This window comes from Callithrix jacchus, chromosome 1, assembly GCF_049354715.1.
Source record: "Callithrix jacchus isolate 240 chromosome 1, calJac240_pri, whole genome shotgun sequence".
NCBI classification, from domain to species: domain Eukaryota; kingdom Metazoa; phylum Chordata; class Mammalia; order Primates; family Cebidae; genus Callithrix; species Callithrix jacchus.
Window position 1 is genome coordinate 193,327,360 of NC_133502.1, and position 27,974 is coordinate 193,355,333.

Sequence of the window (27,974 nt, forward strand, 5' to 3'; positions counted from 1 at the left end):
TCAAGTCCTGTTTTCTTTTGACATCTCTTACTGTGGAAGTCTAAAATGCAAATCCTGTGTGCCCCAAACACTTAGCCAGGGACCCAGTCCCTGCTACTCCTGTGAGAATGGATTATGATGTTTCCACATACAATGGAACTATAATTAACGTTAATTAAACACCTACTGTGTGCTGGTGGCTCTGATGTAGTATCACCCGCAGTCATATGAAGATGGCTGTTTTTATCTAACCCTTTAGATGAAGACTTATGGTAGTTTAAAGCTTTAGCTAGGCGTGATGGCGCTCACCTGTAGCTACTCGGGAGGCTGAAGCTGAAGGATGACTTGAGCGCAGGAAGTTGAGGATACAGTGAACTGTGATAGAGCCACTGCACTCTAGTCTGGGTGACAGAGCAAGACCCTATCTCAAATAAAATGAAAACAAAAACAGAAAACAAGGCTTCCCTGGACCTCTTAGCGGTGAGGGTTCTCTCAGGCGTCCCAACCTTTAGCAGGCTTTGTCCATATTAGTGAAATAACTCTGAGCGCAGGGCCATGCCTCAGTCACCCTCAGAGCTGCCTTCGGTAGTTGGTTGTCAGTACTTTTAAACAGTTTATTGAGAAATTGCTGGTTTTCTGTATTTATCACTTTGTAACCTGAATATTCTTCCTTTTGATTTAAACATGTTCTTTCCTTTTGGTCTTAGACTCTTCTGTTTCTGAAATTTTGATCAGATGTTTTTAGAGTGATTATTTTGCTTTTATAAAAGATCAGCATATTATCTTGGTATTTGAATTATAAAGATGATGATGGAAAATTATAGACTTAACCAGGTATGTATTTGAATTTTTACTTTCAGTTGCTGGTAATGATATAAAAATCAGTGTGACCAATGAACATTCCGAGTCAACCCTGAACGTCATGTCCGGTAAGAAGAGCCAGCCCTCTATGTACGAGCAGCTCCGGGACATCGCTATTGACAACATCTGCAGGTGTGAAGCCGGGCATGTGACAAGTAGACAGCAGTGCTCCAGACAGAGGCTCATTACAAAATAAGAGACATTTATACTTTTTTTTTTTTTTTTTTTTAAATGGAGTCTTGCTCTGTCACCTGGGCTGGAGTGCAGTGGCACAATCTTGGCTCACTGCAACTTCCGCCTGCCAGGTTCAAGCAATTCTCCTGCCTCAGCCTCCTGAGTAGCTGGGATGACAGGTGCACACCACCACGCCTGGCTAATTTTTTTGTATTTTCAGTAGAGATGGGATTTCACTATGTTGGCCTGACTGGTCTTGAACTCCTGACCTTGTGATCTGCCCACCTTGGCCTCCCAAGGTGCTAGGATTACAGGCATGAGCCACCATGCCCAGCCACGTTTATACTCTTTTAAAGCTTGTTTCTGATTATTTTAAACCTACACTTGATCTATAAAGAGGAATTACTATATATTTTACTTCTTTTCCTGATCATAAACGTATTAAGAAATTCTTACAAGAGAAAAATTGTAATGTATAGAAAAGTAGAAAAGGATTATTCATTAGCTCACCATGCAGAGTAACATATCATCATATTTTCTTTACCTTGCTTTCTGTGGAATATTTAATATAAATGTGAGATTTTAATATGATCAGGTACCCCTTGCTGCCCAGACTCCTGTACTGTGGACTCTTGTTCTTCCAAGTTGGAAGCCCAATGCAGTCTGATTTCCATGAAAATGCCTCTTTTCCTGGATTCTGGTTTCTTGCTCTTGGAAGCTAGATGAAGATGGCAGCTTGTCTGTCAGACTCAAACTGTTCTCCAAAGTCTGGCCCAGGAGCCAAACAGATGTGGTGAGCTAGGATATCTTACAAGATTTTATGTTTTTAGGTGCTTTATGTTTTTCCCCTTTCTTCTATAATGTAAGTGTTTCTCTTTACCATAAAAACCTTAGTATATAATTGTGATGTTCTCTCTGCTATCTTGGGACCATTTGTCTATGGGATCAGTCACTGTGACCTTAAGGAACAGTACAAGAAATTGAAAATTGGAATTAGGGTGAGCATGATATTCCAGAGGAAACTGTTCTGCACAAAATAATAAAATTATTGTTTCTGACTGAGATATTTATCAAGTGGGCAAAGTCTGGAGTAGTTCTTTGAATTCATTCTGTGTTATGACTTCCAATTTTGGGGGAAGAAAATTCAGAGCAGTTCTTTAAACTTTGTAGGCCTAAGGAAGGAAAAATTTAAGAACAAATCTTGTTTTGATTCCTCAATGCCACATGGGTTTTCTTGCTGTGCAGATGCCTGAAGGCTGGATTGACCGTGGACCCAGTGATTGTGGAGGCGTTCTTGGCCAGCCTGTCCAACCGACTCTACATCTCCCAGGAGAGCGACAAGTACGTCCCTGTTCCTGCCTCTCAGAGGCAGCCCATTGTTCTCAGCAGGCTTGTGTGGGGCACCTGGCATTGTGCATCTGGATGCTTCTGTCCTTACCTCCTTGTCTCAGAGCATAGGTATGCATCAGTGTTGTCACAGGATTTAAGGTGAAGCCCACCTTGGAATTTATTTCATGGACCACTGTTTGGAAGTCAAGGAAGATCTTTGCCATCCAGCCCAGTGCCTGTGGTTTGTGTTTCTGCTCGTGGTTAAAATCCTGGGCTATCAGTTTCAGATGAACACTTCATTAAGACTGTGATGAAATTAAGGTCTAGATTGTAGTCTCTGGTTCTGTTTCACTACAGCCTGCTGGAGGACTGTTGCTAGGGTGCTTCTGTTCTTCTTTCTGTAGGGATGCTCACTTGATTCCAGACCACACAATCCGAGCCTTGGGACACATTGCAGTGGCCTTGAGAGATACCCCGAAAGTCATGGAGCCCATTCTGCAAATCCTGCAGCAGAAATTCTGCCAGCCACCCTCCCCTCTCGATGTGCTGATCATTGACCAGCTGGGCTGCCTGGTTATCACCGGAAATGTAAGGAAGGCCAGAGCTGGAATACCAGCTGGTCTACAAGATACATTAAACTCTTAACTATAAAGATTGTAAAAATACAGATTAAATATACCTTGCAGATGCGTTAAATGCTGACAACTGTTTCAACACTGAGTAGTAAGAATAGTGTAAGGTGCTGTGAGTACTGGGGAAAAAGAGGTTTAATTTCTTGTCAGTGTACTACAACAGAAGATTTGAATCTAAGCCATGTCCCTTTTAGCTTTTAATTTGAGGTTTGATTACAGCTTTAGAAATGGATGATCTTTGGGCTGATGGTCTTTGGGCTGTTGTGCCCCATGATTCCAGAGCTTTTTCTCTGGGTGCTGACAGGAGGGGCCTCATGAGGGCATCCTGCATGGTTACAGTGCCCCTCGCTCTTTCCCAGCAATACATCTACCAGGAAGTGTGGAACCTCTTCCAGCAGATCAGTGTGAAGGCCAGCTCTGTCGTGTACTCAGCCACCAAAGATTACAAGGACCATGGCTACAGGTAACTGGACCATGTCATGTCACTTTGGATCATGACAGTATTTAACTCACTTTGAAAATGTGAGGTTTGTGAATTTGTCTCTTAAATAAACTCTTCTTACAAGAGCACTATATGTTACAGATCAGTGCACACATAAGGGGGGAAATGAAAACCCACTGTGGCCCTCACCTGGAGGTGACCACCGAGCATCTCCATGCACAAGGTCTTAACTCCACCCTCTCCTTCTGATTTCCTTCTGATTGGGCCCATGCCGCACACACAGCTGACCTGCTTTTTTATGGGGCAGCACATCAACCACAGCATGAATGATCCCGTGCAGGTTGTCTTTAGAGGTTGCGGAGCTTCCCATCCTATAGCAGAACCAAGATTTAACCAGCCAGTCTCTAGATTGGATGTTAGGTTGTTTTCCTTTTCCCACTAATAAATGCAGCATTGACAACCTAACAGCTACATATCTGTGAACATCTTTGATGCTTTCTGTGGGTTCAATTCAGAGAAGTAGGATTTTGGATCCAAGGAAGAAGGCATTAAATTTCTTTGAACATTCAATACTTGTATAAAGTCTGGCCAGTTTTCCCTGAAAGACTGAGATATGCTTCTTGGCTATTCATTACCCTCCTCTAGGAATGCCTTGAGGACAGGCACATGTTCATCCATGTTTGGAAGAGAGGGAGGGAGAGAGGTGAAGTCAGATAAGGACAGGAGGCTGGGGAGGGAAGAAGAGAGCCCTTTTGCTGGTATTACTCTTCTCAACCTCTAGACTCCTCCCTTCTGACTGTGAAGTCCAGACTTTCCTCTGAGATTCTCTTCACGTCAGTTTAGGTGGTGGGAGTGCAATTGTGGAACCGTGCCATGTGGCTGCATGACCTCAGAAAATGCTAAACCTCTCTGCCTCAGTGTCCACATCTGCCAAATGAGAACTTATCTCCAGTTGGGAATGAGATCCCGTACCTGAAAGCTCCCAATCAATAGAGCTGTCTCTCACATCAATACTATTTCATTGCCTTCTTGCTGCCACTTGTCATGAACCCAGGCTACTGGAACAGCCTAAGGACTGGATTGGGGATGGGGTCAGGCTTTCCTTTCCTTCCTTCCTCTGTCAAATTCTCTGCTGTGGAACCTGCGCACGGCCAACACGTTGCTTCCTTGTGCCTATGTGACTGCTGGGCCCTTGGTCCGGGCACCTTCCCAGCTGCCTCCTCGGCTGTCTTTGCTCCCATCCCTCTTAGGTGTTCTGCCACACCTTAACTCTGTGTCTGTAGCATCCGCCAGTCTCCGTCCTAATAGTTCTTGAGCTCTGGCTCAACTTGCCTCTCCTTCCATAAAGTCTTTTCTCAAATTGCCACCAAAAACGATTTGTCCTCTTCCTCACTAGTGGAAGCATTTACTGCCCTTTGTTTACCCTTGACCTACCAGTTATTTACCTGACTGCAAAGGGGTTGCCTTTTGCCATGACTGCCATTGCTCTGGGATTTCTTAGTGGGACAGATGACATACTCAGTGTTTCATGTAGTGTTTCACTCCTCCTCTGATCCCACAAAGAATTGTCATCCTGTTTTACTTAGGAAGAAACTGAGGCTCAAAGACTTTAGTGACTTACCCAGGGTCATGCTGCTTGGATGTGACAGAGTCTGGCAGTCTTCAGGGCCACAGAAGCCTGGTCAGCTACAGTGGTTCCTGGTTTCTGGCCAAAAGGGCAATGTCAGCTTCACATCTGAGGTTTACATGGGGCCAGCCAAGATCCTGAGGCAGGAACCTGGAACACTTTCTGAGCATTCGATGTAAATAAATACTGATATCGGCTCCAAGGTGGAGACAGCATTAGGGAAAAGCTGATCATGAGGTGAAAGTTTTGTGGGTGATAAAAGATGCATTAAGGCTCTTTGTGATTTGTCGGGGGAAAAGCAAGATCCAACCTGGAATGCCTGGGCATGGGCCCTTTCATTTTCAGCCCTGCAGAGGGAAGTGTCCTGAGACCCTCACAGGTCCCCAGTGTGTACCTGGAACTTAATCTCCTGGAGGTCCTTACTACATCCCAGGAGAGAGGATTGCAGTCATTTCTACAGCAGTTGGCTTTCTTTTAGGGGCTGTTTTTCATGAAGATGACATGTTCTTCTCCACTTGAGAGTCCTTAGGTTTGTAGACACTGGAGGAGTGTGGTAAGGCAGGCTGGGCCTGACCTGCTCAGCTTGCCTCACCCCTGCAGCCTCATCCCTTGGGCACAGTTGAGGGCCTGGCTGTTATTTCACTCATTCCTCTTCAGGCACTGCTCCCTGGCGGTGATTAATGCTTTGGCCAACATCGCAGCCAACATCCAAGACGAACACCTGGTGGATGAGCTACTCATGAACCTACTGGAGTTGTTTGTGCAGCTGGGTCTGGAGGGGAAGCGAGCCAGCGAGAGGGCAAGCGAGAAGGGCCCCGCCTTGAAGGTAGGAAGGAGGATGGTTGTGCTCTCTCCATTAGTGCCCCATCCCTGCTGGCCAGGGCGTATTCTCCAGGTGCCACCTTGGTTGGAATATGGTACTTTCTTTGTTGAGTGATTTAAATGTGCCTGGTAGAATGCAAGAAAGAAGGAGTGGGGTTCTTTCTCAAGGATGCTGGCAGGGATTTGGGAAGAGGGCAGCTTTCTCACTGGGTTACATCCAGCTCACAGTAGCTGCCTTCCCCATCCCAGGGTGGTGACGTAACAGCAGTCTAGCCTCAGCTTCCCACTGGCCCCTCTGTCTCTTCTTGCCTCCATCATGAAGCCCAGAGATGGTAGCTGGGCCTAGGGGTACTTTAAGGGCCCATCATCAGAGCACAGTGGCAACATGAGAAGGGCAAACCACCCAAGGAAGACAGATCCACAGAGACAAACACTATGTCTTGAATGCCCATATACATTCGTGGTAGGGCTGAGGTAGGTGAGGCCTCTTCCTCCATAACTCCCCAGGAACATGTCACGTGGGCACTAGTTGCTCTACCGTATCTCTACTTCCACCCTGTTTTGTCATTTCATCTCCCTTCCCTTCACTTCTTTCCCTTCCCGCTTTCCCCTTCCCTCAGTTATTGTTCACCTACTCTGTGGCCAGCTACTGTTCTAGGTCAGGGGTCAGCCCACCTTTTCTGTAAAGGGCCAGAGTGTAAATACTTGACTCTTTGCAAGCCATACATCCTCTGTTACAACTGCTCAGCTCAACTCTTCTGTGGTCACCAGTCTATGAACGAACAGACGTGACTGTGCTCCTATAAAATTGTATTTGCAAGAACAGGCTTTGGGTTGGATTTGGTCCATGGGCCATAGTTTACCAACCTTTGCTCTAGATGAGGGTGTTACAGAGGTGAACAAGACAGACAGGATCCTCTATTCCTGTGGGGCTTAGGGAGAGAATGAAACAGGGCAGTGTGGCGAGGGTCACTTTAGATTGTGCTGGTTGAGAAGGCCTCTATGAAGAGTGACATCTGGAGATGACAACTGTATGAAGGATCCTCCCTGTGAAAGTCTCAGTCAAGAGGGAGTGGCTGGTGCAAGCAGGGATCCTAAGACTCTAGTCCCTAATTCAGCCTTGTTATGCTGGGCCCTCTGACAGTGATGTGGCTGATTAACTTCCCAAGTCTCCCAGTGGGGCACACAGCTAGGACCACCTCAATGCACAGGAGAAGGATTTCCCCCATGTCTAGCAGGAACTTAGGCATAGGGATAAGAGGAGGGTGCTGATGATACAAGGTGGTGCTGAATACCTGAGAAAGCAGAGGCTGTAACCTGTCTGACGGGTCTTTTAGGAGCTTGCTCTCCCCTGGAAATTGGACCTCAGTGCCCTACCTTGTGGAGAACAAGGAGCTGTGATTATAGATTAAACTAAGATCTGTGGGTTGTTCCCCATCATCAGGCAGCCTTTAGGCCATCAGTTTCCCAGAGGGGACCAGGCAGGGCCACCCTGTGGCTCCCAGCCCAGGGAAACCAGCGTGGCATTCTTTTTTAAATTTTCAAAAAAATTTATGTGGGTACATAGTAGGTGTATATATTTACAGCTTGGCATTCTGTCCCTGCCACTGAGGTGTTATGTGGCCTTGGCAAGCTACTGAGACCTCCTGTGAATCTCCCCAAAAGTGAGTGCACGTGAAGCACCCAGCACAGTGCGTGGCTGCAGTGGATGTTCAAGGTCTTCAACTCCTGTGGTTACTATAGATACAGAGCATAAATCAAGTTGGCTTAGGCTTGTGCTTCCAGAATTTTTATTAATTAGTGTGTACTGAAGATTAGCTACATTTATGTGTCTAGCCAGGGAATCTATCTTTTATTTATTGTTAAGTAAACCCCCAAATTTACCACCTAATTTGGAAAGACTATATATTTATTTTAGAAAAGATACAGAAAACTATAAATGGTAAAGTAAAAAACACTCATTCCTCGACTCAGATATATAATCATTATTAACACTCTGATAGATTTCTTCCTAGCTTTTGTATGCATATGTATTTATTACATAATTGGGATTGAATCATAGCATAGTCTTAAATATTGATTTTTTTTTTTATTTGACACGTACTGTGGGCTTTTTCCATGGTGACTAAATGCTTTTCAGAAAGTTGTATTTTCAGTAGCTGTGTCATATCTAATTATGCAGAATGTCATGGTTTATATAATCATTTATGTAATCATGGTTTATTTTTCACATTAGTTTTCATTTTTTTTGCTATTAAAATTTTGCTAGATGAGCATCTCTATCCCTCTTTCTGTATCTGTCTCATTTTGCTTAGATTAAAACCTTCCAGGTTTATGTAACACTATATTGTGTCTTGTGTTGTTGTTTTTTAATAAAAGAGACACTTACACTTTAATAACAACAATTCTATCCTTTTCTAGGCTTCTAGCAGTGCAGGGAACTTGGGAGTACTCATTCCTGTGATAGCTGTGGTGAGTATTCATTAATTGACTAAAACTGTAGATACTGTGCTCATGCTTTGAGTGTTGCCAGGTGGTGCACAGTAAATTCCTTAGAAAGATGCAGTATAGAGGTCCTAATGCCTCTAGATGTGACTGTTTCAGCTACCACCAGCTCTTGCATGACAGCACCGTAGGTGTGTCCACCATGGCACACCCTTCACTCCCTTTCTCCATGCCCTCCCTGAACTCCCTCAACCAGTTGACAAGAGCACTCGCTTTGGATCCGTCCTGCATGGCTCCTAGGTCCTAAGTCTGACTCACTTTCATCCTGTGTCTCATGTTCTCATGACTGATGCTGGGCCAGCCTCCTGCTTTGATTCCTTCCTTGGCCCCTTCCTGCAAGAGCAGGCCTGGAAGCCTCTTGCTGGTGCTCAGGCCTTGGAGCTATGGCCCCAGTCTCATTCAGGGGACGTTGTTGTCATGGTGGGCACAGGCCTTGCCTCCTGTGCTGCACCATCTTGCTGGAGAGCCTCTTTCCATCCTATCCTGTCTCAGCCTGTGTCCGCTTCTTCCAAATGACTTGTAGAAGTTGTTTTTCCCTTTCTTGGTCGCTCCTAGCTGCAAGTCCTAAGCCTGGCAACTATGTTCTAGTATTTGTTTTCATTCCATATTCCCTCCCTTCCCTTAAACCCACCATCTAATGCCAACCCTTGTGTCTGCCTTGCAGTGCCTTCCCTACTCCTCAACCCCTTCAAGTAGTTCGAGTCTTGAGCACTTAACATGTGTCCCCTTCACCTTGTACACCAGAGGGTTGGGCCTGGTGGCAGAGCTGCTAGGGCAGCCTAGGTATGTGGAGGTCAGGCAGATAGGTGGCATTGTGGGTATAGAGAGACACCTCTCCTGGTCTCAGTGAAGAGGTTCCCCTGCTCACACTATCTGAATGTTTATCGTTATTCCCAACCTGGGGACTTCTAGGGGGTCTAGTTTTGGCTGGCCAAGGTAGATGAAAAATAACTGGTCTTCCATTATTTATCTTTACTAGTAAAATGTCACATGTTGCATTGTTATTTGTTTATTTTTATGTTTTATTGTATTTTTTATTTTTGAGACATTCTCATTCTGTCATCCAGGCTGGAACACAGTGGCACAATCTTGGCTCACTGCAACCTCTGCCTCCTGGGTTCAAGCAATACTCATCCCTCAGCCTCCTGAGTAGCTGGGATTACAGGCACGTGCCACCATGCATGGCTAATTTTTGTATTTTTAGTAGAGATGGATTTTACCATGTTGGCCAGGCTGGTCTTGAACTCCTGGCCTCAACTGATCCACCTGCCTTGGCCTCCCAAAGTGCTGGGCTTACAGGTGTGAGCTGCTGCGCCTGGCCTGCCATGGTATTCTTTTCATGGACACCCCTATTGGTTGATTTTTTTTTTTTTTTTTTTTTTTTTTTTTGAGACAGTCTCACTCTGGCACCTAGATTGGAGTACAGTAGCATAATATCAGCTCACTGTAGCCTGGACCTCTGGGACTCAAGCAGTCCTCCCACCTCAGCCTTCCAAGTAGCTGGGACTACAGGTGTACACCACCATTCCCAGCTAATTTTTTTGTAGAGACGGGGTTTTGCCATGTTATCCAGGCTGGTCTTGAACTTCTGAGCTCAAGTAATCTGTCTACTTCAGCTTTCCATAGTGCTGAGATTACAGGCATGAACCACCCTGCCTGGCCTCATTGGTTGATTTTTTTTAAAACAGAAATTTTCCTACTGTATAGTTAATGTTGACTAGTGTATGCTTATGTTTTTAAAGTGCTGTTGTTTCTGGGCCTTTTGTGTGGCCTGGAGGTAAAAGTAAGGGGCATGAAGCCCAGGGCACTCTTGTCAGTAGACTCTGCAGGAGAGCAGGTTTTAGGCAGACAGGGAGGATGCTTGTGGCAACACTAAAATCAATGAGTTCTAGGATCTTTGACCATCAGAATTTGATGATCCGTATTCTTGTGAGCTTTCAAACATGTTGAGCAGTTGTCATTTAGAGTTTAATGTATTTGTAGTGGAAATCTGTCGGGCCCTTTAGGGAAGCAGTGAGTGGTGAGGTTGGTTGGAATTTCGCAGATTTGAGGGTTGCTGGTTGGACTCCTGGTCCTGCATGTGGGACCCTGTGTGAGCCTGTGCCTCTCCAGGCCGCTGGGGTGGCTGGTGTAGGCAGAACTGTTGTCTGTGATAGCTTAGCACATGCTCACTTAAATACTCCCCTGCTGTAACCTTTTACATGAGTAGAATAAGTGTATTTTTAGCAAAAGTTAATGGTTATATTATGGGGGAGTAAACAAATATTTGATTTTATTGCTCAACGAAGAGCACAGAGATCATGGGTTCTTGCATTTACTTTATGGTTACCCCTTGGACCATCTGGAAGAAACTAATTTTCAGATGTAATTTTTTTTTTTTTTTTTTTTTGAGACAGAGTCTTGCTCTGTCACCCAGCTGGAGTGCAGCAGTGTGATCTTGGCTCACTGCAACCTCTGCCACCCATGTTCAAGCAATTCCCCTGCCTCAGCCTCCCGAGTAGCTGGGATTACAGATGTGTGCCACCACGCCCAGCTAATTTTTAGTATTTTAGTAGAGACGGGGTTTCACCTTGTTGGCCAGGATGGTCTTGATTTCCTGACCTCGTGATTCACCTGCCTGAGTCTCCCAAAGTGCTGGGGTTACAGGCATGAGCCCCTGCGCTGAGCCCAGGTTTTCTTTTTTTGAGATGGAGTCTCACTCTGTCACCCAGGCTGGAGTGCAGTGGCACAATATCAGCTCACTGCAACCTCTGCCTCCTGGGTTCAAGCATTTCTCCTGCCTCAGCTTCCCGAGTAGTTGGAATTACAGATATGTGCCACCATGTTGTATTTTAGTAGAGATAGGGTTTCACCATATTGGCCAGGATGGTCTTGATCTCCTGACCTCCTGATCTACCCGGCTCAGCCTCCCAAAGTGCTGGGATTACAGGCGTGAGCCCATGCGCTCAGCCCAGATTGTTTTTGTTTTTGTTTTTTTGAGATGGAGTTTCACTCTGTCGCCCAGGCTGGAGTGCAGTAGCTCAATCTTGGCTCACTGCAACCTCTGCCTCCCAGGTTCTAGGAGTTCTCCGCCTCAGCCTCCCGAGTAGCTGGGATTACAGGCACCTGCCACCACACCTGGCTAATTTTTGTATTTTTAGTAGAGACGGGTTTTACTGTCTTAGCCAGGCTGGACTTAAACTCCTGACCTCATGATCCACCTGCCTTGGCCTCCCAAAGTGCTGGGATTACAGGCGTGAGCCACTCCACCCGGCCTATTTTCTTTTTAAAAGAAAGATATATTCAATTTTGGACCTTTGATGACACAGTGTCTCAGATTACTCTGTTGAATGGAAGTACCAGTGGATTTGGGGCAGGAAGCCTGGGTTTTGGCTCTAATGCAGCTATTCTCAGTGACCTTGAAGGAGTTGCTGAGAGGCTGGGTCCTACAATCTCTGTGGTTCCTTTGTGGCTAGGTTTGGTGATCTTTGTCCTGCAACTTTGTGAATAATACTTCTTCAGAAATATCACCGATTAAATTGCTTCGTTTGGTATTTAGCCTCTCAGTTAAAAGTTTTGAAGGGTTTCTAATGCTTAGAAACATAGTTCTACTGTCATAAAATTGTGATTTAATAAGATGCATCTCCTTCTGGAAAAACATTCATGTACTTCACTGAGAGCAAGTTTACCTGTGTCTCTGGTCATTTTTGTGGCCTTGGAAGGGTTACTTATTTTCTCAGTGCTTGGAAAACCAGGTGTGTGGATTAGCATGTTTTAGGTTACAGAGGACCTTTTTGAAAACTGCACACACTCTGTCAATAGAAATCCATATTATTCTCAGGATTTTGCAAATAACTTCCAGAAGTTAAATGGAAGCAGTCTACACAATGCTCTCCAATTAGGAATGCCTGGCTTACATACTCTCTTAGCTTGAGAGTAATGTGACACCCTTTCCTAGTTCTTGCTAAACACCAAACAGTGATCTAAATGCTTTCCAGGCCAGGCACAGTGGTTCATGCCTGTAATCCCAGCACTTTGGGAGGCCAAGGCCAAAGTGGGTCGATCACCTGAGGTCAGGAGTTCGAGACCAGCCTGGGCAACATGGTGAAACCCCGTCTCTGGTAAAAATACAAAAATTAGCCGGGCATGATGGCACGTGCCTGTAGTTCACCTACTTAGGAGGCTGAGGCAGGAGAATCACTTACCTGGGAGGTGGAGGTTGCAGTGAGCCGAGATCGCACTACTGCACTCCAGCCTGGGCAACAGAGCAAGACTCTATCTCAAAAAAATAAAATAAATGAACAAATAAAATAAATGCTTTCCAGACATTAACTTGATTAATCCTCACAGCAATTCCTCAAGGTAAGTGCTACTAGTCTTCCCATTTTACAGATGAGGATTCTGAGGCTGAGAATTTGCCTCAGAGTTTCATAGCTACTGGATGTCAGAGCCAGAATTCAAACCCAGGCAGCCTGACTCAGAGTCTGTGCTCTGAATGAATATACTCCTCCCTTGAGTAACGGATGGGCTAGTTTCTATGTAAGAGAGAATCTGAGAGATTCCGAGTGGGTGTACATGAACAAAAGGGTTTGAGATAGGGGCTTCTGGATGCTCAAGAGTGTAGAGGACTCCACACTGGCTGTAGCAGAGGCAGGGCTGGTGAGCAGAAGGGAGCACTACCTTTCTGGGTGTGGGACAGACATGGCAAAGGACTAAAAGAGTTTTTTGAGATCATTAGGTTTAGAAATGGGAGGAGCTGAGAGGAAGCTGCCGCAAGATGAGAAATGTAGGACAAACACCAGAAAAGAAGAGTGATGAAGCATATCATAGAATGAATTGAAGGAGTGGGCCATTCGAAGCATCAGCGCTCACCAGAGTCCGAGAGGATGGCTCGGGGCAATTCACCTAGGCCCTGTATGCTCTCAGCAGAGTAAGGAGACAGAGCCCAGTGCAGGAAGTCAGGAGGGGATCAGGGGAAAGCAGGGCTGCAGGGTCCCCCTGCCTGGGTGTGGATTCGAGCCTCAGGCAGATGGTTTCCTTTCTGTGAGCTGAAATTGCTTCTGTAACTGTGAAAAGGAAGGGACAACAGTCCCAGCCCCCTAGGGTTTGAGAGTAAGGAGACTCTGAGATAACCCACAGCTACACCTACACAAGGCAGTGGTATTTCCCTTCCATCCCTACTCCCTTTTGCTGCTCTTCTTACTGGTATTGGCCTCATGGGGTCAGAAGGCTGTGACAAGACTCTTTGTGTGACCCTGGAGTCCAGCCAACCTGCACTTGAACCCAGACCCACTACTTCGGCATCTTGGACAGGCTTCAGAATTCTTCCCACCCTTGTCTTCCTCATCTGCCAGGCTGTAGTGCTCACAGTTAGACTACCTGCACACACAGAACCTGTGATTGTCAGTTGTCCCCTACTGAAGGAGCACTGGCACTCTTGCATTCTGAGCAGCCTCTATGGATACAACTTGTCTTACCCAGGGATTGAAGGGTCCAGAAACATATTCCTCAGGTGTTACCTGCTCTGTCAGACCAGACCCACTGTAGGACCAGGTCTGAGGAATGAAAGCTGCAGTGGCCTGGTGTAGACTGTGGGAGCCCTGGGGCTTCGGTGCCACTTAGCACCCTGCATTTCCAGGGTACCCTGCAGACCTTCCCCAGGACTCAGCACACACCCATCCTGTCCTGAGAACATGCCCTACTGTGGCACATGTGCAGTGTTCAAGTGACTTTCAGTCAGCCTTTATCATTTCTGGGGTTATCAGCTCTTTCGGATTTGGCTTTTGATACTTGAGCTTCAAAAATAGAGAATTATAACAGATATGCAGTAAATGTGGCTACATTTATTTATCTCTAGTATGGGAGACAAGGCCATGTGCACACACTGTCCATCAGTCACAGGGAGGCAACAGCAGGAGGGACTGATGGGATTCAGCATCAAACTGAAAGGTCAGGCTTTGAGAGAATTAAGCCCTAACATTAGCCCAGGGTACCCCTTATATGTCTTGATGTGGCTTCTTCCCCGGACATCAAGAATGGTACTAGTGTGTACCCTCCTTGGGAGAGGTAAGGAATTAGTCATACCACTCATTTCTGTGCTTGGTGTTCAGATGAGGGGCCTGGTGGAGAAAGGCCTGAGTGATAGAGCCAGGTGTGCAACGATGGGGTCACTGGAGGGAGCAGGAGGTGCTCAAAGCACACTGCTCAGATTTGCTATAAGGAGGGGGGAAGTGAGACCCTCTAGGTAACAGCTGACATACTAAAATTACAGTGACTTCTGTGAGCTTACAGCATGGGTTATTGTGCAGAGTTAATTAGAGCAAGTCTTTCTTCTTGGTCATTTCTAAGCTCCTTCTCTCATATGGGCCTTGAATTCAGATTGGTCGCATAAACCATGGAAGTTGTGATGCCAGAGCATCTCTGTTCTCATCGTTGGAATGGAAACAAAATGAGAGTGCCCCAAAGACACTTCAGACACCCAGACCTCCACCTCTAGGACCTGCTGGGGTTGACCACTCTCCCCATGAAGAGCAGGCAGCTGGTGCGGTGTTCATAGATTAGGAAAAGAAAGGGGCGGTCGACAGTAAAGCGGACTTGCGTGGACAGCGGCATGAACCCCACCGTGGTCACAGCGGCGGCTTGGGTGCCTTCCTCATTCACCGTGATTGTGCCTTGGTGTTTGAACTGTTTGGAAAGGAAAGTTGTCAGATTCTGGAGTTCAGCACACAGAGGGCCAGCACAATCTCATCTGATTCAGGGAAAGGGTCCAAAGACAACATGTAAGGCAGAAATCACAGCTAGTCAGAGTCACCCTTGAAAATATGTCATGAGCTGTCAGGGGCAGCCGTTGCACTTAGAGGCTGTGTAGTATGATTCTAGGGTCATGTTCCCTCTTGGCAGTGCCTGTGGTCTGAGGGGTTTGTGGGCTGGTGCAGGACAGCCACCCCAGCTCCAGCTCCTCACTCTGCTGCACACTTCCCTGGAATGGGGGACTGGGTCTGCTGCACTGTTTGGACTGGTGTTCTCTCTTTCACTGAGTGCCTGACTGGTTTAAGTTAAGTATGTGTAGTGCAGTGTTTAATGGCTCTTTCATGTTTCAGTTTGGGGGTAGCTATTTCCCAGACCGGAGCATACATCTCCCCCTCTCTGGTGTCAGCGGGAGTGGAGCTCACCCCATGGCTGCTCCTGGGACCTCCCTGCCCTCTCAGTGTCTGCTAGGTGCCGTGCTCTTGAGCCGGCATCCACAAAACCAGGCCCTCTGTGAGCCCCAGACAGACCCAAGAGCAGACTCAGCACCCCAAGCTGGGAAGTCAGATTGGGGGTGGGTAGGAAGGTGGAGGTGGGGTGTGCTGAGGCAGACCCTGGGGACGAGGCAGGGAGTGGACAAGGGAGTGGTTACCAGGTCAATGGCAATCCTTTGGTCTGAGATGCCTGCCATGTTGCCATTTTGGTCAAACAGCGTCGTGATCCCCATCAACTTCAGGGGCTCCACTAGATTGTAGTTCTTCTCCAGCTTGAATTTTGGCAGAAGCACTTCTCGAGTTCTAGACAAAAGAAAGGGGGGGCTCACTTTTATTGAACCACAAGTTATGAAAGAATCATGATTTTCCCTTTAAAGAGCCATGGGTTACATTTATCACAGAATTGATATAGCACTTATTAAACTTTATATTCCGGGACTGTCAGTTGAGGATTTTAGAAAACTCATTCCATTATAATTCCGCTACTGAAAACCGAGGCGTGTTTTTTGTTGCATGGTTATTTCCTTGAGACTGTGTGTTTCGTTTCCTGTCTTCAAGGGTAGCAGCAGAATTTTTACTGGTTTGTGGTTTAAGAAGGCATCTAAAAGAATTCTCTGATATGGTTCCCCAATTTTAGGCATTTCTTTTTTTGTTAATTAGGGAGTTGAATATCTGATAGTTTCCTTTAAAAAAGAACCTTTCCTGTATATGCTAGACAATGCTAAGCATTCTCAGTCGGCCTCAACTTATTCAGTTCCTAAGTGGGTGGATAGCAACAGTAGTGCCTGTGGAGCCAGTCTGGCACTTTGCAGGGGATAAAGAGATGTGAGATGCAGTCACAGCTGGATGGGCAGGAAGGCTTGATCTCGTTCACTCTTGTACCTTGCTCATACCTGGCACCAAGTAGGATCTCAATTAAAAGTCATATGAGGCCCAGCATGGTGGCTTACACCTATTAATCCCAGCATTTTGGAAGACCGAGGCAGGAGGACTACTTGAGGCAAGAATTCAACTTGGGCAACACAGCGAGACCTCATCTCTATAAAAAAAAAAAAAAGTTTTTTTTAATTAGCTGGACATGAAGGTGTGCACGCCTATAGTCTCAACTACTCAGGAGGCTGAGGTGAGAGGATCACTTAGTTCAGGAAGTTAAGGCTGCAGTGAGCCATGATGATGCCACCACAGCCTGGGTGACAAAGCAAGACCCTGTTTCTTTTTCTTTTTTCTTCTTTAATTTTTTTTTTTTTTTTTTTTTTTTAAAGACGGGGTTTCACCATGTTGGTCAAGCTGGTCTTGAACTCCCAACCTCAGGTGATCCATCCGCGTGAGCCACCACACCTGGCCAAGACCCTGTTTCAAAAAAAAAAGAAAAATGCAGTCCCTTTCTCAAGAGCTGCCAGGCTGCAGGGAGATATGGAAGGAGGAGCTACAGAAGAGACATTGTTAAGGGAAAATCCACAGAGCATGATGACTGACTACCCAGGCAAATACCTTCCTCTAAGACCCCACTATTTTCGGTTTGGTGGCATTTGTGTTCTTGTCCTGTAAGGAGACTCAAACCAGAATCACTTCTTTATATGGGCCTAGTCAGTATCCAGTGAAACAGAAATAAGACCTTTCCATTCTTTCTGTTGTGACCCAATAATAATCTCAATAAATATTTAACACCTGCAGTTTTAACTACAGAATAATGAATAATAATAGAGGAAATTGTGAATGATGTATCCTCAGTAGGCTAAGAGGACCTTGGAATTTCCTGGGCAGGGAAGGGTTGAGCCAGTCTTTGTTGAGTGCTTCTTTGGTTCCAAGTACTGGGAGGGGCATTCAGCATCCCTGATTCTGTTATATTCTCACAGCAACCTGGGAAAGTAATGGAATTACCCCCATTTTAGGGACTATGAAGCTGGGACTCAAAGCCACAAAGCAAGTATATAGCAGAGCTGGGACTGTTTCCAAGCTGTCTCTACGTCAACTGGCCCCTGGATAGCAGATGTGTCCCTTATGAATGCTCTCTGTCATCTCTTGTCTCAAGCAATAAATTGGAGCTGAATTAACAGAATGGCCCTGTATGGAAGTTCTTGGGTACTTGTACATAAATCTCCCTTTAAAAAAAAATGATCAATTTTTCAGTATTCACAGACACCCTCAGCATCTGGGAGATCAAAAGAACAAACACACAGCCTGAAGTACCTATTTGTCATGCTTTTTTGCCATCTCTCCACCACCTGGGGTGTCAGCTGTGCTTCGAGAGTCTTCATCCCAGATAGTTTGTGCGGGACCACGATTAGCATGCTGATGCCCCCCACGTATTCCAGCTGGAGGATGTCACAGTCCAGCTCCTGGTCATTTGCTGCAAGGAAGTTCCCCTTGGTCTGCATCATGGGAACCTTGACCACCTCTTGTTCATTCAGCCGGAAGTTGTGGTTGTGTGTCATTTCCACTGGGAATTTATTTACCCAGGATCCTGTAAAGGCCACAGGAAGAGGCTGTTATGCAAAGGTTCCTTTAGGGAAATGGTCTCACTCTTGAGAGTGAATCTGATTCCCCTGCAAGTGTCATTCAGATAGCCTGCAGGGCCCACCCCACAGTCTCTTGATTCCTGAGGTCTGGTTTGGGCTGAAATTTGCATTTCTAACAAGAGAGGTTAGAAATGGAGTGGAATGGTTTCTGGGTTAGGATCTGACGCGAACTAGTTGTGTGACCGTGGTAAGACACCTGACTTGCCTCGCTTCTATTGCTTCATCTGTCACATCTGTCAAGTGAGTAACTTTGGGCTCCTTTCAGCTTTTATTATTATTATTACCTTTTTTTTTTTTTTTTTTGAGACAAAGTCTTGCTGTGTCATGTAGGCTGGAGTGCATTGATGCCATCATAGCTCACTGCAGCCTCACACTCCTGGCTCAAGGGATCCTCCTGTCTCAGCCTCCCTCCCCAGTAGCTTGGACTACAAGCATGTGCCACCCACACATGATTAATTTTTCTTTTTACTTTTTTTTTTTTTTTTTTGAGACAGTGTATCCCTTTTGTTGCCCAGGCTGGAGCACAATGGTGCGATCTTGGCTCACCGCAACCTCCGCCTCCTGGGTTCAAGCGATTCTTCTGTCTCAGCCTTCCAGGTAGCTGGGATTACAGGCATGCGCCACCACACCCAGCTAACTTTGTATTTTTAGTAGAGACAGGGTTTTACCATGTTGGTTAGGCTGGTCTCAAATTCCTGACCTCAAGTGATCCACCTGCCTCAGCCTCCCGAACTGCTGGGATTCCAGGCATGAGCCACCACACCTGGCCTAATTTTTCTTTCCTTTTTTTTTTTTAAATTGTAGATGGGGTATTGCTATGTTACCTAGGCTGATCTCAAACCCTTGGCCTTAAGCAGTCCTCCTGCCTCAGCCTCCCAAAGCACTCAAACTACAGGGATGATTCACCTTGCCAAACTCAGCTCTGTCTTGATGGCCTTCGTCCCTCACACTGTGATTCTGTAGTGACTAACAGGACATGTGGGTGATGCCGTGTTGCCCTTAGGATCACCACTGTAGATATGGGGACAGTGCTGTGTATCCAGCAATAGAGCCCATGTCTATTTTAGCTCTAAGGTGTGAATAACTAATAGTGATGGGTGACCAGTAGTTGAGAACTGGCCGTGTACCTGGCATTCTTCTCAGCACCTTTCCTATATTATCTCATTTCTGCTCCTAGCAACATGCAAGTTTTGTGCTTTTTGTTATTTCCACTGAGGACCTGTCAATGAGGGAGGACCTGTCAATGTAAAAACCCGTCATTGGGTTTTTTTGTAAAAACCTCATTGGGGTTTTTACATTGAGGAAACAGAGGCACAAAGAAGTGAAGTAACTTGTTTGAGGTTTCTAGCTGGTGGGTAGAGCAGCCAGGATGAGATGAATAGGAGGTGTCTTGGAGGTTTAAGTACCAGACAGCTCCTGCCTGCCTGTGAGTGAAGCTCGATTCCCTTCTCTCTGAGTCTGCCTCACCCATTGTTTCTCAACCTCAGCATTTTTGATGTTTGGGCCAGATAAGAGTCGGTGGTGGTATGGGCCGCCCTGTTCATGGTAGGGTGTTTAGCAACATCCCCAGCCTCTCCCTTCTAGATACCAGTAATGCTTACCCCAGCCTCCCAGGTTGTGACAATCACAAGTGTCTTCAGACCTTTGCCCTTGGGGACAAAATTGCCCCGTCAGGAATCACAGGCCTTTCCAATTTGGATGGAGCTGTCCCATGTCTCCTGGAATTCTTTCCTTCCACCTTCCTCCTGAGAGCCTACCTCTGTGGTTTATTGTGCTTTACAAAGTGATTATCACATTCAAAATTAGAACAAAATTAGTAATGGAGATTATTCCATATGAAATTAAGTGAAATTAAAATTACACTTCTAGATACTCTTCCCCTTTGAGAAGCATCCCTGAACGATTGGATGCTCCTAGCATTTGATCCCTTATGATTCCCATCATTGAATGATTGTTCTCATATGATGGGGAAAGGAAGCAGAAGTGTTTGCATTTGTGTTTACACTGTGGTGTGACATGGGTTACTGTATTTAGGAGATTGTCAACTGCCCATGCCTGGTCATCTCTCCACCTCCAGGCAGGCAGGGATGGCTCTCTGCTGTGTATTTCTCTGCCTGTCCCTGAACCCTTGGCCAGGGCTAAGGCAGAGGCTCTTTGGTGTACTTGGGGGCTCCAACAGACCAGTAGGATGGAGGACTTGGGTGCTGCCAAATAGGCTTCCGCCAGCCTGTTCTAAAGTTAGTCCTAAACATAGGTTATTTGCTCATAGAAGTAAAATAAATGTCACTAACAATATCATATATGCTCCGTATCATATTGTACTAGTACTGTAATCTACAGTTTTATTCCCTTGAATTCTCTGAGCTCTTGCCATGGGCCACACTGTTGCATCACCGCTCTCTTACGGTTCTTCCCTCAGCTCTGTCAGAATAGGTGTTATCTCTGTGATAAAGATAAGGAAACTGAGTCATAGAGACGTTGAATGACTTGTCTGAGATCACACAAACGAGAAGTGGTGAAACCAGGGCTTAGACTCGTTTGCTTGATTCCAAAACTTGTACTGATAACCAATAATGAAAAGGATGTGCTTATTCATCATGTACATGTGGTCTCTGTGTGTGTCTGCCACAAGCCTGTTAGAAGTCAGCCATTGATTCCACCCACAGGAGGCCAGCATTGTGCCATGCTTTGAGGTGGAAGCCTGGGTGTCAGAGTGGCCCTGCTTGGCCTATCCAGCAGAATGCCTGCCTTGCAGAGCTGCGGGGGCCTCAGCCAAGGCACAGAGCAGGTGTGTTGACAGGTCTGGAGGGGCTCTGGCTCTCTTTCCCTGAACAGAAGCCAGGAGTGCAGGGGTCTCCTTCCTTCACATCCCTGGGCTGCTGTAAAACCACAGAGGCTAACCTAGCAGAAAGCACTGGCCTCCAAGTCCTCAGGGACTGCCCCTTGTGGGTACCTGGTAGTCCTTGGTGGCAAAGAGAAGTAGTTTTGTGTCACCGCAATTAGTCCCTGAAGCCAAACCATTCCTCATGTCTCCCTTTCCTCACTCTCGCTTAGAGAGTAAAATAGAGGTTTCTTCTGGTCTGGTTTCAGTAAGGGTATTTGAAAAGAGAGGTTTGGCTTTTACAAATTCATGCTCATTTATTCCTAGGATTCTAGGGGTCTTATGTGTGTATGTTGGGTGTGAGGTGACCTCCTTAAAAAGTGCCCTTGTGCCTGCCCAGAACAGTTGCTGGAGAAATAGTTTATTTCTCCATCCCACCTGCCCAATAGTTCAAAAGTATCCTGAAAAGCACTTGTAGGTGTTAATGTCGGCTGCTCAAGCAGGTGCATTTCTTTAGCCTTTTGTCTATATTCCTGCTTATTGATAATTGGGGAGGAAAAGAGAAAATTCAAATCCAGGCTGGCCAGATGCTAAAACAGTTTTGTATGATTTCTTCCAATTTAACAAATTATTAGTGCTGGCCTGCCTGGATTCACCTTTGGCTCTGCCCCTTAATAGCTGAGTGCCTTTGGAGCATTGTTTTACTTCTTTTTTTCCTTTTCTTTTTCTTTTTTTTTTGAGATGGAATCTTACTCCGTTGTCCAGGCTGTAGTGCAGTGGCACAGTCTCAGCTCACTGCAACCTCTGCCTTCAGGTTCAAACAATTCTCCTGCCTCAGCTTCCCAAGTAGCTGGAACTACAGGTGCCCACCACCATGCCCAGATAGTTTTTGTATTTTTAGTAGAGCTGGGAGTCTCACCATGTTGGCCAGGTTGGTCTTGAACTCCTGACCTCAAGTGATCTCCCAGCCTCCCAAAGTGCTGGGATTACAGGTATGAGCCACTGCACCTGGCTGTCCCTTCACTTCTCTGTGCCTTGATGACTTCCTTTGTAAAATGGGGATGCTAATAACAGTAATAACTTCACAAGGCGCTGTGTTAAAGCAGAGTTGGGGCTCAGTAAATGTCAGCTGCTACTGTCACTTCGGCTTGGCCTTACCTGTCCCTGTTCCAGAGTCAATCTTGTGTCTTATTTTCCTGGATAAATTACAGTTACACTGTAGTTCTTGGCATTCAGTCACAAAAAGAGTATGTTGTGGATTTGCTCTGAGAACTAGAAAGGTGCTTCTTACCTTTGAAGTAGATGCAGTTGAGAATCATCATCTGGGTAGCAGGGTCTATATTCTCCAGAGCATCTTTTATGAGGCCCTTGGTGAGCTTCAGGATATGGTTGTTGGTTTTTGATATGAAAGCAGGGTCTGAGAAGTTGGCCACCTGTGCCTCAGCAAAGTAATACTCTCTTACTTTAGTTTTGAAGTCAGCCAGTATTGGAAACTGCTTCTGGATATAAAGGTCATTGACTGACCTCAGTGTGTACCCAAAATTCCTCCTGAAGAGGCGATGAGTCAGCTTACGGAAGAGATTATGAATGGTCATGATTTCATACTTGCTGCTAGCATTAACAAAGTCTTTAAAATGCAAAATCGAGTGCACTTGTTCATGGGTTTCTCCCTTCAGACCTAAGGAAATCATACCCATCGCAGTAGAAATGCCAACAGGTGCTATGATGATGTTATCAAAAGTTTTGACCTGGTCTTTTAGTGCTTGGTAGAGGTTGAAAGCGAACTTGGCGTTGAGGATGTTAAGACGCTGGATCCGGCTCTTGCCATGAAAAAGCTGGAGGATGTTCCCAGCACTCGCTTCGGAGTCTGTAGGGGAAACTGACAGACTGTCAATGATGTCGATGTAGTCGTCGTCTTCACTGAGTATCTTCTCCAGGTCCAGATAGTCATCGTCCTCCTCCCCCTCTGGAATCCAGTCGTTGGTGACGGTGTTTTCCTTGTGGAAGTCAGCAGGGAGAAGAGGGGTGCTCAGGTTTTTCTTATTTAACTGCTTCCACTGGAGATCCGCAGGTTGAGCAGTTTTCTCTTCTTTCTCAAGCTGATTCAGCAGGCCTTTGCTCCCACCCCACACAGATGTTATGATGAGGAAAATGAGAAGTGGGTGGAACGAGTGTTTCATTTTGGCAGAGCTAAAGCTGGGAGGGAAAACAGAACACAGTGAAAGGTGGCGTGGCTGATCCACACCCCACTGCAGCATCTACATGCAGGTTCCCTGTGGCTTTGACCCAGGAAGAGGCCCTCACAGCATCAGTTCTTAACTGTTTTAGGATTATGGACTTTTAAGAGAATCTGATGTAGATGAACAGGCACCCAGCCTTTGATGTGGTACTCATAAACCTCATTGAAGGATCCGCGGGCCCCTAGATGAAAATCCCTTCTTTAAAGGTTTGCAAAACTGACCTTCTAGAATTCTGGGAGCTCAGGCATCCCAGGGAGGAGTTTCTTTTTCTCCAGACACCTTGTCCACCACCTCCAGACAGTATTTAGGTACCAGAGACAAAATTCCCACCAGGGGCTCATGGACCAGTCAGGGTACAGATGGGACAGACGTGCAGCAAAGCGAAGGCTCTCAAAATAATGCTGCCAGAGCATATGGGGGTGCCCAGAGAGTCAAGGAAACTTCACTAAGAGCTGGGCTTGAGTGGGCGCCTGGGGCTGATGACTGGAAAGCACCCAGATAGGATGTGCAGTAGGGGGACTCAGCCATGCCTGTGTGACTCACACTATTACACCTTTGCAATGGAGATGCTGTTGAAAAATCTCCATGGGCCAGGCTTTCTGGAAACAGATATTCTGAAGATACTTGAAATTTGTGTAATCTTTGGGGTTCTTTAATTTGTTGTTTTTTGTTGTTGTTGTAGTTGTTTTGTTGTTATTGTTGTTTGAAATGGAGTCTCGCTCTGTTGCCCAGGCTGGAGTGTAGTGTGGCGTAGTGGTGCAATCTTGGCTTACTGCAACTTTGGCCTCTCGGGCTCAAGCAATTCTCATGCCTCAGCCTCCCGAGTAGCTGGGACTGCAGGGGCACACCTGACTAATTTTTGTATTTTTTTTTTAGTAGAGACAGGGTTTTGCCATGTTGGCCAGGCTGGTCTCAAACTCTTGACCTCAGGTGATCAACCCACCTCAGCCTCCCAAAGTGCTGGGATTACAGGCATGAGCCACCAGGCCTTACCTAGGGTTGTTTAATTTGCGTAAAATTTGGAACCTGTCTAATACTGGGACCCCTTCAGGTCATAGTGAGATGATGTGCTGGCAGCCCCAGAGGTGATAAGATTTGCTGCAGGTATACTTTTTTCTGCTTTGTATCTGTTAGACAGTGGCTCCCACTGCTGTCAGGAGCAACTAAATCTTCTATGTTATAGCTTCTAATATAGGGTTAGAAACAGGAGATAAGGTCTGTGATGGTGATGTCAGCAAGCTCTGATTCTAGACGTGAGGGGCCTTCCCTTTAAATAAACAAGATCAGCTTTTAGCACAGAGGCTTTGTGGTGATCCTGTCTTTATCTGTCCTCCCTGACTCATTCTGAGGAGGATCTGATTTGGCTGCCAAATCCTTTGTCTTTCTCTAGCTTACTTCCTGGTGGTTAACTGCATCCTGGGTAGAAAAGCTTTGATGCTTCCATGTTTTTTACCAGGACAGTGGCCATAGGTGTTTATAATGCTGACTCAGACAGGTAATACATGGTCCCAAACTTCTAATCACCCCAGAAAGAACTGCCAGCCAGGCGCTGTGGTTTCACTTATAATCCCAACACTTTGGGAGGCCAAGGCAGGAAGATCACTTGAGCCCAGGAGCTCAAGACCAATGTGGGCAACATAGGAAGACCTCGTCTTTATGAAAAACTAAATAATTAGCCTGGCGTGACACATGCCTGTGGTCCCGTCTACTTGGGAGGCTGAGGTAAGAGGATCACTTGAGCCTGGGAGGTCAAGCCTGCAATGAGCCATGATCACGACACTGCACTCCAACCTGGGGAATAGAGTGAGTCCTTACCTTGAAACAAAAAAAAACAAAACAAAAACTAACACTGCCTTTTTTAAGCTTGTTTTATATCTGCAGCCATTTCCTATTAGATAGATATTTGAGGGCCAGAATATCTGCTGCCAGTTGAAGCCAGATAAAAGTTACTGGCTGCTCTGATTAAGCAAATACTTGAACTCATTAGGCCTGAAGATGGGGTTAACTGTTAGGACACTGCTTGAAATGCTCTCAGTGTGGTTGATGTTGATAATGGCCTCTGTTGGATGCCTGGCACACTGTATAAGGCACTTAGTGTAACTTAGCTTCATCCTCCCAGGATTTTACATATCAGGAGACTGAGCCTTTCATCATTGTCACTACTAAGTAGCAGTGGCTGGATTTGAACCAAGTTGGTTGAGCCTCTAGCCCCACATCAAGCATTCTGCCTTATTTGCCCTGGGATACCAAGAGGCTCCCAGACTCCCTGGCTGTGCAGAGCAGCTTCCTAGCTGTTTTCTCAACACAAGTCCCTTTCCTTGGGTCTTCCTCTTATGATACTGTTGAAATAGTAAGCTCAAACTTGGTTTTAGTCTCAACTAAGAAAGACTTGAATTGCACATTTCGAAGCTGGAAAGTCACATTCTTTCTGACTGAAAATGCCAGTTGCCTCTTCCAGGGCCCCCTCTCAGCACCTGCCTGAGGCTGCAGTGCCACTAGTTTATACATGGGAAAACGGTTTCTAGAAACGATTTATTTTTATTTTGAGGCGATGGGGTCTCGCTCTGTCACCCAGGCTGAAGTGCAGTGGAACGCTCTGCCTCTCAGGCTCAAGAGACCCTCCCACCTCAGCCTTTCAAGAAGCTGGGACCACAGATGTGTGCCACTACACCCAGCTAATTTTTTGTATTTTTGGTAGAGAGGGGGTTTTACCATGTTGCCCAGACTAGACTCAAAACTCCTGAGCTCAGATGATTATCTGCCTTGGCCTCCCAAAGTGCTGGAATTACAGGCATGAGCCTCTGTGCCCAGCCTCTAGAAATGATTTCTAATGTATGTAGCTGCAAGTAGAACTGGGCCCAGTTTCTGAATAGAATCAGGCATGGATGTCAACAGCAATACAATTTTAAAAGTCAGGAACAAAGAAAGTAAACAGCTGGTAGAAGGCTCCTTGCTCAGCTACACTTAACGAGGCCTCCTCTTATCACTTCTTGGCCTTTTGGCTAAGTTCAAGAAGACCAGGCACAGTGGCTCCTGCCTGTAATCTTAGCGCTTTGGGAGGCCAAGGCAGGAGGATTGCTTCAACCTAGGGGTTTAAGACCAGCTGGGGCAACATAGCAGGACCTCATCTCTATTTAAAAAAAGAAAATAAGGAAGAAATGGGGAAAAGGTGGTCTTTTCAGATAAAAATAAGGTTAAAGAACAAAACAAAAACCGACTTGAATAATTAAGCATTCAGGAAAACGTATCTGAGGCCAGATAGAGTGGCAGAATGAAGACATTCATGTTTTTATCCTGGTGTTCGGAAGGTGTATTTGGAAACTTCTTATGCCATGTTCCCACATTTCTGATGAAAAGCCAAAAATAGTTTTCATTATTCCCTTACCAGAGAAAGCAGAAAATAGCTCCAATATCTCTTACGGATTGAAATTAAAGATCTGAAGGTGAATCTTCCCATTGTTTTGCTATTCAGTATACCAAACATTGTAGAAGACATTTAAAAACTGTCACTAGTTTGTAATTAAATCCTTACTATCTTTAGAGAAACAATATTTTTTAAAGATAAATAATTCAAAAGTTTTTTGGATTTTTTTGTTTGTTTGTTTCTTTGTTTTTCTGGGAACTTCATATTGTGCTTTCTTGTTATTTGCCAGAGGTTGGTTGGCCTTTTCAGTCATACATCAGAGCATATTACCTGATAAACTATTGTCCCTCCTGGTGTTTGGTCTCCAGGGCCAACAGAGCAGGCAGAATGAGAGAGAAGTAACTGCCTAAAGTTTGGAAAACTTTTTATTTTGAAATAACTTCAGACTTTCAAAAAAAGTTGAAAGAATAGTGTAGTAGAACAACTCCTGTATACCTTTACCCAGATTCATTAGGTTTAAAATTTTGGAACCTTTGCCCTGGTGTGTATTTGTGTGTGTGTGAACACGTATGTACTCACAGATATGCATGTACACATTTTTTCTTCTGGACCGTTTGAGAGTAAGTCTCCTATATCTTGTTCCTCTAACCTTTTTTTTTTTTTTTTTGAGACAGAGTCTCAATCTGTTGCCCAAGATGGAGTGAAGTGACGTGATCTCAGCTTACTGCAACCTCTGCCCTCCACCTCCCAGGTTCAAGTGATTCTCCTGCCTCAGCCTCCTGAGTAGCTGGGATTACAGGCATGCTCCACCACACCCAACTAATTTTTTTATTTTTAGTAGAGATGGGGTTTCACCATGTTGGCCACCATGTTGGTATTGAACTACTGACCTTGTGATCTACCCACCTCGGCCTCCCACAAGTGCTGGGATTACAGGCATGAGCCACCACACCTGGCCCCTCTAACCATTAATACTAATACTTCAGGGAAAATACCTAAGAACAAGGAAATTCTCTTAAATAATCACGGACAATTACCCTGTTTGATTAATTTAATATAAGTACAATACTTTCTTCTATTCCACAGTTCCTAGTCTAATTTTGTCAGCTCTCCCAATAATGTAACTGACAGAATTTTAAAATAGGCAGATTGAAAAAGGAAACCATCCCACTTCTAAAACAGTGAGAATGCTTCTGAATTCTCAGTTTGCTAGAAAATGAACCAGTTGTCTATCTCTAAACATCACAAATAATTTATAATCAGCAGAAACATTAGAAACTCGACTTACCTCTGTACTTCTGAGAAGTGGTGCTTCAGAGATGAAGGCAGCCAAGGTCATCAGTGGGGTTTTGATGTGAACTTTGGTGCTGGGCTGCTGCTGCATATTTTCCAAAGTAAATATGTCCCAATCCAAACACCAGGCAACTAGCTTGGTCAGC

General features: G+C 45.6%; 2 protein-coding genes across 3 annotated transcripts in view; one reads left to right on the plus strand and one right to left on the minus strand.

Moving 5' to 3' along the window:
- Positions 1–27,974, plus strand: part of PI4KA (phosphatidylinositol 4-kinase alpha) — a 154,425-nt gene that overhangs the window by 60,073 nt on the left and 66,378 nt on the right. For both annotated transcript variants that reach the window (XM_078335799.1, XM_035266895.3), the window contains 6 exons: positions 840–972; positions 2,260–2,355; positions 2,748–2,931; positions 3,335–3,438; positions 5,702–5,870; positions 8,288–8,338. In XM_078335799.1, the coding sequence (XP_078191925.1) occupies positions 840–972; positions 2,260–2,355; positions 2,748–2,931; positions 3,335–3,438; positions 5,702–5,870; positions 8,288–8,338 (737 nt within the window). The remainder of the gene's footprint in view (positions 1–839; positions 973–2,259; positions 2,356–2,747; positions 2,932–3,334; positions 3,439–5,701; positions 5,871–8,287; positions 8,339–27,974) is intronic.
- Positions 14,174–27,856, minus strand: SERPIND1 (serpin family D member 1). The gene is made up of 5 exons (XM_002806550.6): positions 27,824–27,856; positions 22,223–23,127; positions 17,782–18,055; positions 15,750–15,894; positions 14,174–15,034 (listed from the first exon to the last, which is right to left on the minus strand). Exons 2-5 carry the CDS (start codon positions 23,109–23,111, stop codon positions 14,843–14,845), a joined length of 1,500 nt encoding a protein of 499 aa, XP_002806596.2. The 5' UTR covers positions 23,112–23,127; positions 27,824–27,856; the 3' UTR covers positions 14,174–14,842.

Bases quoted from the DNA above. Each gene is read 5' to 3' on its own strand.
- SERPIND1 (XM_002806550.6), bottom strand. From the start codon at position 23,111: ATGAAACACTCGTTCCACCCACTTCTCATTTTCCTCATCATAACATCT. The intron at 18,056-22,222 runs GTAAGAAGCACC...TGGCCTTTACAG, and splicing joins CAACTGCATCTACTTCAAAG to GATCCTGGGTAAATAAATTC. The intron at 15,895-17,781 runs GTACTTCAGGCT...TCTTTTGTCTAG, and splicing joins CAAAAAAGCATGACAAATAG to AACTCGAGAAGTGCTTCTGC.